The 9,887-nt window shown below is 49.9% G+C and overlaps 1 protein-coding gene across 1 annotated transcript; it reads right to left on the bottom strand.

Moving 5' to 3' along the window:
- Window positions 1-1,034: 1,034 nt before the first annotated feature.
- Window positions 1,035-4,638, bottom strand: RASSF10 (Ras association domain family member 10). Its single transcript, XM_027115341.1, has one exon. The coding sequence runs from the start codon at window positions 4,357-4,359 to the stop codon at window positions 2,860-2,862; it is 1,500 nt and encodes a 499-aa protein (XP_026971142.1). The 5' UTR covers window positions 4,360-4,638; the 3' UTR covers window positions 1,035-2,859.
- Between the last annotated feature and the right edge of the window lie 5,249 nt (window positions 4,639-9,887).

The following is a 9,887-nucleotide window of genomic DNA, read 5'->3' on the forward strand; positions in this document are numbered from 1 at the left end:
AGTTCCACAAAAGGATGGGACTGGTTGGTAAGGAGCCTACTCCATCTCATATTCTCCTGCACAAGCTTGCTGGTTTCTCCTCAGCGTTTCTGTTAGCCTTGGAGAACAGTAAAGGAGGCAGTTTTCCCAGGCGCACTGAAATCCTGGTGCTGGTGCATTCACTGTTATGCATTCCTTCTCATTCTTAGTGCCATGATGATTATTTTTAAAGTGAATGAAATTTTAAGGATATCTAGGATTTGTTAGGCACTTTTTATCCCCATATTTCACCTTCCTCAGGCTTGCAGAAGTTCTTAGTAAAAGGAACTATTGTCTCCTCCCCCCCCCCCCCCCCCCCCCCCCCCCCCCCCCCCCCCCCCCCCCCGTTCTCCTTTCTCCTACCCACACAGAAAGTGCCTTTGGGGGATATAATTGATTTGGATAAAAGAAAAAATGGGCAGACTGGACCACCCTTTGTTATGAACAAAACCTCCTTCACTGCCTGAAGAGCTGACTGGGAAAGCATGTTCAGGTGGTCAGGACTAGAAGGTCCTAGAAAGAGGGCATCAGAAAATCCCACAGGCTTTCTCCCTGTGATGTGGCTTATTTGCTTTACAGGCTTCAGGCATACTTGCTGACGTCAGCAGCCCGTCAAAGTTTAAAATAATAGTGAAAAGGAAAATGGCCCCTCTCTGCCAGGCAGTCCTGTTCTGCCAACTTTTGTGTTTTCTTTTGAGTTAATAAACGTCCAAAAGCCACCTCCCCTACCACCCTTGGTGCGGAGCGAGGGAAGCACAATAACTTTAAAACCACCGGGTCAGTCTATTACCAGCATAAACCATCCAGACAAGTAGCGTTTGTCACACTCTAATGAGGATTTTACCTCTGCCTCCAAAAGAAAGCTATCATTAGGCTTTGTGTTTATGGATTCAAATGACTGTCTTGGGACAGTGGGTTTCCTTTGGTCCCTTCCTCATTTTAATCATGCTCCAGACCAAACGCATAGACGTTTTCTGCATCAGACGAAACGAAAAAACCATAATTATGCCAGCTAATGTCTTTGGAAAACACCAGTTAAGAAAATGGCCTTTTAATTCCCATTCCACTCGAAAATCTGAAAATATCTACACATGTTATAATAGCATGGCGGTGGTGGAGGGTGGGTGTCTAAAAAGCAGAGAGCTCAAAGGGTCTGAGGAGGTCTGGTGGGCAGGCCCCTCTCGGCAACAAGCAGAGAATCTCTCCAAGAAAAGAAATTTCTCTATAAAAGCAAGACCTGTTAAGTTATCTTCCCATGTAGTGTTGAAACTGGAGCCGGCCCCCGCACAGTTAGGTTGATACCAGGCTGGCACCGCGCACACACCCTATTGTTAATACCTCCTCAGGACAGATTAGATCCCACATTCCTCAGAAGTTCTGAGCTCTGGAGGGAACACTGCCAGCAGGCTCCTTCCACAGGGCAACAACTAGCTACAACTGATAAGTTTTCATTGAAATAACTGGAACAATTACACTGAGTTCCCACAGGGCTGTGTCACTAGCTATTAAGAGAGAAGCACTGCACTTGCATGCTGTGGTGTCTGCAAAGGTGTGAGCCAGACAAGAGTAATTCAAGTCGAATCTTTAGCTCAATTTTATATGCCTTTATATGCTTTTATGGCTACATGCCGTTGTTAACCAAATTCTTCACCTAAGGTGTACTATTAGATTGTTTTATGTTTTCTTTTCAGGTCTTATCTAGTAAACCTTGATATTTACACTATCTCAATTTAGGTTTGGACAAGTAACTAATTAATCTCTGACCAAAGATACTGAAGTTAGACTTGGGTTTGTTTGGTAAAATCTGTTGAGGTCATGGTTGGTTTTACACGTAGCTTAGTTAAAAAGCTGAATACTAACAAAGATCTTTGCTTTCAAGGCTTACCTTTCAACCAGAGTGCTCATTAAACAGCAAATGTAGTTGTACTTGGATTCTGCAACTTCCCTTTTATTTTTTCTGAAATAACAGTGTCTGAAGGGAATGAAGTGGCAATAAGAATAAAAGGACAACACACATACCTTTGCAGGAGCAAATCTCAAAGGGCCTAAATTAAATTTTAACCAGGGGTTATGTCTACCACGATTCTGTATCTCCAAGGGTTAGGTTTGGCTTTTATAATAATAAAAGGTGATTTTGGGAAAAGGACCCCATTTTAACATATACTGTATTTGCTAGGAGGAAATAGAGTTAGTCTTTGAAAGAAAATAAAAGGCAAAGAGTTTAGCAGATGGGTAATTCCCAAATCTGCATAAATGTAAACAGCCAGGATTTTGGTGCCTATGGGTTCTATCAAAGGTGTGAGTAAGGCTGAGACCAACACCAGTGCGTCCTCTTTGGCTAGTTTTAACATGTTCACAGTCACAATTAACATTCAAGGAATTTCCTTTTCATCCAAGTGTTTCTTTAAAAAGTACTTTATACCACAAACTAAAGTTCTAGCTGCCATCAGTCCTTCCCATACAAAAGATTGGTGAAATCTCCATGATACTCTTTTTGTTGTTTTTTTGGAAAATGGGCTCGGACCACGTCAACTTCCTGGAGCATTTGTTTTCCAACATAAGGGGGTTCTCACCTCCTCCCTCCTTTCTTCCCCTGAAAGAGCTTGTAATGGAGACCCTGCTTCCTCGTCTGGTTATCATCCTCCACATTCACTCCAAGGCCAGAGGAGCGCCGCTGCCGAGCAGGCGTCCCCTGCCCTCCCCCGCCCAGTCAGAGCGCTGCTGCCCGGCAGAAGGTCCGGGCCCACTCCCCGCCTGGTTTCAAGTCCCTGAGCCGGTCAAGCCGGTGCTTCCTACAAAGAAGGGAGAATCGGCCGTCTCCCTCTCCCCGCTCTGCTCCTCCTACACAAGGGATTCGCACACAGGCACCGAGTCCGAGTCCTGGCTGTGCATAGAGCTCAGCCCGGTATCCGAGTCCTCGTCGTTACCAGGACAGCTCTTGGCCAGTCCGCGGGCCTGGTCCACCCACACCTCTGCGCAGGCCTGAGGCCGGGGTTCCTGCGAGGGACCGCTCGAGACTGGAGTCCCATCGGGAACTACCGTCAGCTCCAACGAGTGCAAAGTCTGGAGAAGGCCCTGTAGCTCGCGCTCCTTGCTGTCCCACTGCTGCTGGCTGTAATCTAAGTCCGACTTGACGGCCTCAAGGTCCGTGTTGAGCCGGAGCCCGATGTAGAGGCTGGTGCTGAGCTGCGTCCTGACCCGCTCCCGCTCCAGCAGCAGCTCACCGTCGAGGCCGCCATCAGCCTCCGGGGGCTCCTCCCGCGCTGCGAGCTCCTCCTGGCGCCTCCGCATCCACCTCTGGTTCAGTTCCTCCTGGATTTCGGCTGAGAGGCGTTCGAGCAACTCCTCCTGTTGGGCCCGCTGCTCCTGCAACCGCAGCAGGTCGTCGCAGCGCTGGGCCAGCTCCTCCAGCTCGACCGCCTGAGCCTCGCCGTCCAGGGCCGGCGCCGCCGTCGCCGCCGCCGGCTCCTCTCCCGGGCCGCGCCCGTCGAGCTCGATGCCTGCGCCCACCAAGTAGGTGTCCTGCACGTAGTTCACTCCGTGCCGCCGCATGCGGTCCAGATGCACCTTGGCCTCGTAGCGGTCAATCTCTCGGTCCAGCTCCCGGAGCCGCTGCACCTGCTGACGGATGGTGTGGTCCTGGGAGAGCACCAAATGCACCAGCGTCTCCATGCGCTCCACCGACGCGCTCTCGGCGGCCCGCGGCGACGACGAGCAGGACGAGGCTGTAGACGAGGAAGTGGACGAGCAAGGCGACGACGGCTGCTGCTGGCGCCGCCGGTTGAGCTTGGCCAGCTTGCGGAACGCCTTCCGCACCACCCGTCGCTGCTTCTCCTGGGTCAGGGCCAGGCTGGGCCGCGCCGGGACGCCCCGGGCGGAGCAGGTGCGCTCGCGACTGAGCACAACGCGCGCCTCGGCACTGCGGGGTCCCGCGTTGGGCAGCGACGCCTCGCTACGCACCAGCACGAAGCGTACGTTCTCTCGCTCGTCACCCCAGGCGTCCCAGAGGCGCAAGATGCGCGTCTTGTTGGGCAGGATGCGCTCAAAGCCCCGCCACTTCTCCACAATGCAATAGCACTGGGGGGGCCCGCACAACATGCCCTGGGGCAGCGCGTCGTCGTCCTCGTCGTCCTCGTCCAGGGGTTCCGGCAGCTCCCCTGGGCCTGGCGGGTCGCCAGCTATGCCCCGCCGCCGGCCTCGCCTCTGCCGGCGTCGCCGCTGGCAGCCATCCTCCAAGAGCACCCGCACTACGTCCGAGCAAGTGGTGCGACGGGAGAGACCGGACACCAGTTTCTCCTCCTGGCAGATCCACACCGATATCGTCTTCTCCGAAGGATCCATGGCTCAACCGGGACGCAGGTGGCGGGAGGGGCCGAGCCCCACTGGGGCAGCGGGCAGCCCGGCAGCTCTTGAATAGGGATTGGAGCTCGGGATCCTCGTCCTCGTCAGCACCGGCCCTTCTCCCAGCTGCGCAGAGAAGGCAAGCTGCGGCGGTGCTCGGCCTGGACGGCGCGCTCCCGGAGCAGCATGCGCGGGCTCGGGCTCCCGCCGCTCTGGCTCTGCCTAAGGTTCCCGGGGCCTCCGGGTTTCGCTCCTCCCCACGTGGCTCCTCCCCCTCCCGCCCCCAGCGCCGGAGCTACGGCCGGAACGCGGGAGGCACGGAGCCCAGGCCCGCCCCTCTCCCGCGCTGCCCGCGTGGGCACTCTACTGCGCGTCGGTTCGAGAGAGGGACTCGGGGACCTCCGTGCTGCAGGGCCTGGATCCGTGCCTAGGCGCGGGTCAGCTCTGCTCCTCTTCTCGGCCCACTGGCTCCGCTCCTTGCGCCTAGAGCTAGCTGGACTTTCTCACCTTTCCCGGCGCCCCAGAGACGTTTCCTGGTCCTTAGGCAGCACGGTCTGAGAAGTGCCGCGGCGCAGAGAAACCGAGACACCCCGCGCCACCGGAGATTCCAACCGCTTGCCTGACCTCCAGACGGGAGCTGTAAAAGCCTGCTATAATGCGGAAGGCCTTCAGTCTTTCTTGTCTGGAGACAATATTTGCATATTGAAGGCGAACAGGACGGGGCAGTGTGCTCGGGGAACAAGTGTAGATATAGTAAGGTCTAGACTTTAAGGGGACGTTCAGAGGCTGCTCCCGGTGCCCGGCACCGTCATGTCTGTGGCTCCCCACGTCGCCTTGGCTTCACATAGCCTTCTTGGTAGGGGGACTCCTGATTCTAGTGTGAGTTCCGGGCCCAAGCTCTTTTCCACATCCCACCTTCATAAAGAGAAACCTAGTCATTACCGCGACAGTTTCTGGCATTACCCAGGATCTAGATGTGGTCAAGAGGAGGTAAGGGCCAACTTTCACAGCTCAAGAAATCCAAGACCAAAATGCAAATAAACTTTTTTCATCCTCAGACGCTGATGAGGATGGTCCGTTGTGTGCAAGGCTTGCTCCCAGCTTGTCCTTGGGAGCACAGGCCTGATAAGCTCACTCCTTTGCTTCAAGACCTTGGACGGCTCTTCACTGCCTCCTGAATAAAGTACTTTTATTCATTCATTCATGCACTTGATAAATAATTGCGTACCCACTGTGCTCCAGGTATTCAACAGAGGTGCTAGACGTGTCCAACACGGGGTCTTCTGTGCTCTGATAAAGGAGAGCACGAGGTGCCAGAGGAATGCTGGAGTAGCGTCCTACCCAGCCTGGAAGAGTCGAGGAAGGCCCCCCGGGGAAGGGTCATCTTAGGCAAGACTGAAAGCATCATCTGAGTCAGCCAAAAGAAAAACAGAGGGGAGGAGGCAGGCAGCATGCCAGGCAGAAGGAACCACATGTGCAAAGTCAAGGAATCAAAAGGGCATGGCAGTTACCGGGGCTACAAGGAGTTTAAGTGAGAGGAGTGTCTAAGAATGAGGTTGGATGGGTGAGCAGGAGCCAGATCTGGAAGGGGCTTTAATTCCATGTGTCGGTATTTGGACCTATCCTAAGGGCAATGAGAAGCCATGGAGTGTGGATTCTGAGGTCAGACTGCCTTAGTAAAAATCCAGCCCTGTCACCTACTAGCTCTGTAACCTTAGGAAAAGTATTTCATCTCTCCAAGCTTCATCTATGAAATGGTGACAATAAAAATACCTGCCTGATGCAAACTATTATATATGGGATGGATAAACAGCAAGGTCCTACTGTAGAGCAGGGAACTATATTCAACATCCTGTGAAAAATCATAATGGAAAAGAATATGAAAAAGAGTATATATAATGTATATAACTGAATCACTTTGCTGTACAGAAGAAATTAACACAACATTGTAAATCAAGCAGAAATTAACACAACATTGTACATCAACTATACTTCAATAAAATTTTTTTTAAAAACTGCTTAATAGAACTGTTATGAGGATTAGATGCTTGGACCTGGTAAATCCACAATGGAAGTTTTATTGGAAGGTTAGAAGTAGGGGGTATATTAGTTTACTATTGCTGTGTAACAAATTACCACAAATTTAGTGGCTTAAAATAAGACCCAGTTATTAGGTCTGCAGGTCAGAAGTCCAGCATGGTATGGCTGAGTCTTCTGCTCATGGTCTCCCAAGGCTAAAGGCTAGTTGTTGGCTGGGTTGAGTTCTCACCTGGAGGCTCTGGGAAACAATCCATTTCCAAGCTCACTCAGACTGTTGGCAGAATTCAGTTCCCTGCAGTTATAGGAGTGAGCTCCTTGTTTCCTTGCTGGCTATTGGCTGGAGGTCACTCTCAACTCCTGGAAGCCTCCCTCAGGTCCTTCCCATATAATACCCCCCCCTTCAGCTCCAAGTCAGCAACAGCATGTCAAATCCTTTGACTCCTCATTTGCTTGAAGTCTCTGTGGCTTCCCCTTCTGCTACCTGCTGGAGAAAACTCTGCTTTTAAAGGGCTCGATTCATTACGTAGAGCCACCTGGATAATTTCCCTGTCTTAAAGGCTGGCTAGAGACTTCCCTGGTGGCACAGTGGTTAAGAATACACCTGCCAATGCAGAGGACATGGGTTCGAGCCCTGGTCCGGGAAGATCCCACATGCCGTGAAGCAACTAAGCCCATGCACCACAACTACTGAGCCTGCGCTCTAGAGCCCACAAGCCACAACTACTGAGCCTGCATGCCACAACTACTGAGCCCGTGTGCCACTACTGAGCCCACGTGCCACAACTACTGAAGCCCGCATGCGTGGAGCCTGTGCTCCGCAACAAAGAGAAGCCACCACAATGAGAAACCTGCACACCACAACAAAGGGTAGCCCCTGCTCGCTGCAACTAGAGAAAGCCTGCGCACAGCAACGAAGACCCAACGCAGCCAAAAAATAAATAAATAATTTTTTTTTTTAAAAAAAGGCTGACTAATTAGTTGCCTTAACTGCAAAATCCCTTTTGCTGTGTAATGTAAGATAATCACCAGAGTAACACCAGGGGGATGGAGATCATGGGGCCATCTTCAATTTCTGTCTACCAGAGAGCCTAAGGTGACCATTCTTATTTTGAAAAATCACTCTGCTTGCATTGGGGATGATGGATGGTGGTGGGGAATGAAAGCCAAGGTGGCCCTTGCCTTGTGAAGACTGTCACATTCATCCAAGGAGGAGATGGTCGCTTGCACCGAGAATAGTGGTGGTGAGACGACTGGACAAAATTGAGAGCTGTCAGGGAGGCGGGAGAAGCAGGACTTGGTAATGGATTCAAGGGGTATTTCCATCTTTCTAGCATGGTATTGGGAATCTCATAATCTGGCCCTGCCTACTCCCCTAACTCCTCCTTCACATGCTTAGATATCCTTGCCTCCTTCCCCTCTCATGACTGTTAGAGCTTTGTTATCAGCTGCAATCCCTAGAAGATTTTAAGCTCCACAAAGGTAGGGATCATATCTGTTTTGCTCACTTTTGAATCCTCTGCATTTGGCACAATGCCTAGCACATTCTAGGTTTACTAGGTATCTGTTGAATAAATAAATGGATGAATGAATGAATCCTACATTCTAGCAAGTCAACACCTCACTCATTCAGAGCAGCACCTGAATCTTGATGCATTCATGCTTTTATAAGTGCTTTCCCCACTAACTAGGATCCCTCTTAAACTGCAAAACTCCTACTCATCCTTCAGAAGTTCAGCTCAAACATCATGTGTTGTGGGAATTCTTTCTTTCCTCCTCCAAGATGAACTGGCTCCTTGTTCCTCTTCTGCCTCTCTTGATGCACTTGTTACTTTGTGTTGTGATGCACTTTTTTCATCTCTCTTTGTCCACAAGACTTAAGAGCTTTTCAAGAGTGAATTGACTATCTTATTTATATTTTGGTCCCTAGTGCCTAGTGCCTGGTACATAGTAGGCACTTTCTATGTCTTACTCAATACTGTAAGGAACACTGTAAGATGTAACACTAAGATGAATACTATCTAAGATATTGTGCTACCCTCAAGGTTGTAGTTTCTTTTTAGTGGCAGCAGATAGATACATGAAATCCCTGTTGTAGGAATGTTATATATGTTATTCCTGCTGGAGCAATTAAAGGATAGAGTGATTAAGGGGTCCTGGGAAGACTGAAGAAGGCAGGGCTTTAGTAAGTGGAGAGAAGGAGTTGGTGGGAGAAATGACATGAGCTAAAATGTTAAGGTAGGTATACACACGGTCATGTACTAGTGTTTTAGAGAGCAGGCTCTGGGGCTGCCCTGCCAAGTCTTGAGTACTAGCTGCAAGCTTTCTAAGCTTTAATTTCCTCATCTGGAAATAAAAAAGAATAGAACCTCCTTAGAGAATTGTCATGAACATGAAATAATGTACAACATGTAAAAGATTTAGTATGGTCTCTGGCATATCACATCACAAATGCTCGATAAAACATAGCTAGCTTTATCCACACATTTTGAGTACCTTTCCAAGCTGTGTCCTGGGCTAGGCTTTAAGGCTACAGCAGTGAATTAGACAGGCATGGTCCCTGCCCTTACAGAGCTCACAGTCAGGACTAGTTTGGTATTTGTTTGATTAGAAATGTAATTGTTAGATTAGGCAAGGCTGTAGTAATAAACAGAGCCAAACGTGTATAATGGTTCAAACGTAACAAAGGTTTATTTTTCTCTGATGTAATAGTCAAGAGCAGGTATCCTGGTTGGTAGGTGGCTTTATTGCAGACAATGATACAGGGATCCTGGTTCCTTCCATCTCATGACTCCAAAGTCCCCTAGACCTCATCGTCTACATCCAGCCAGAGGAAAAGGAGAGGAGGAAGGGGCATATCGTTTTCTTCAAGACCTTGGCCAGGAAATGGAAAACACTGCTTCTGCTCACATCCCACTGAGTAGAACCCAGCCACATGGCCACTTGTAATGGCAAGGGAGGCTGGGAAATGTAATGAATGTCTCAAAAGAAGGAGTGGATTTTTATGAATAGCTAACTACCTGCCAGAAGAATCTTTATAAAAAATGGGAGATGAGGCAGAGAGATGTTCCAAAAGTCTGTTGCAACAGGAGGCCCACAGGCCAGTTCTGGCTGTCTTAGATGGAGCACACCCTTTCCAGTTGGCCATGAACCCAACACTTTCTTTGTCTCTTATATGACCCAATTCACCTACATTCACAAGTCACCTCACCACTGTAGACAGCTGAGTTTGTGACTCCTGCTTCTACACTTCCTCCCAGGATTATCTCACTAACCGCCAGGGATTTAATACTATCGATACACCATGGCTCCCAAATCTAGGCATCCCTTCCAGATCTCCTGATCTCCCAGTATGCAATTCAACTGCTTGCCACATAGCTCCACTTAGGTGTCCCCAAAATACCCCCAAACATTTGTCAAAAGGATAAGCTGAACTTATCTTTCTTCCCAAACCTGTTCTGCCTCCTGAACTTCTATCTCAGAGAATGGCC

The sequence above is a fragment of the Aethalodelphis obliquidens genome, unplaced genomic scaffold (genome assembly GCF_003676395.1).
Source record: "Aethalodelphis obliquidens isolate GAN/ISIS:26980383/991018 unplaced genomic scaffold, ASM367639v1 scaffold14, whole genome shotgun sequence".
Classification (NCBI taxonomy): Eukaryota; Metazoa; Chordata; class Mammalia; order Artiodactyla; family Delphinidae; genus Aethalodelphis; species Aethalodelphis obliquidens.

Coding starts and splice junctions, on each gene's coding strand:
- RASSF10 (XM_027115341.1), bottom strand. CDS start 4,359: ATGGATCCTTCGGAGAAGACGATATCGGTGTGGATCTGCCAGGAGGAG.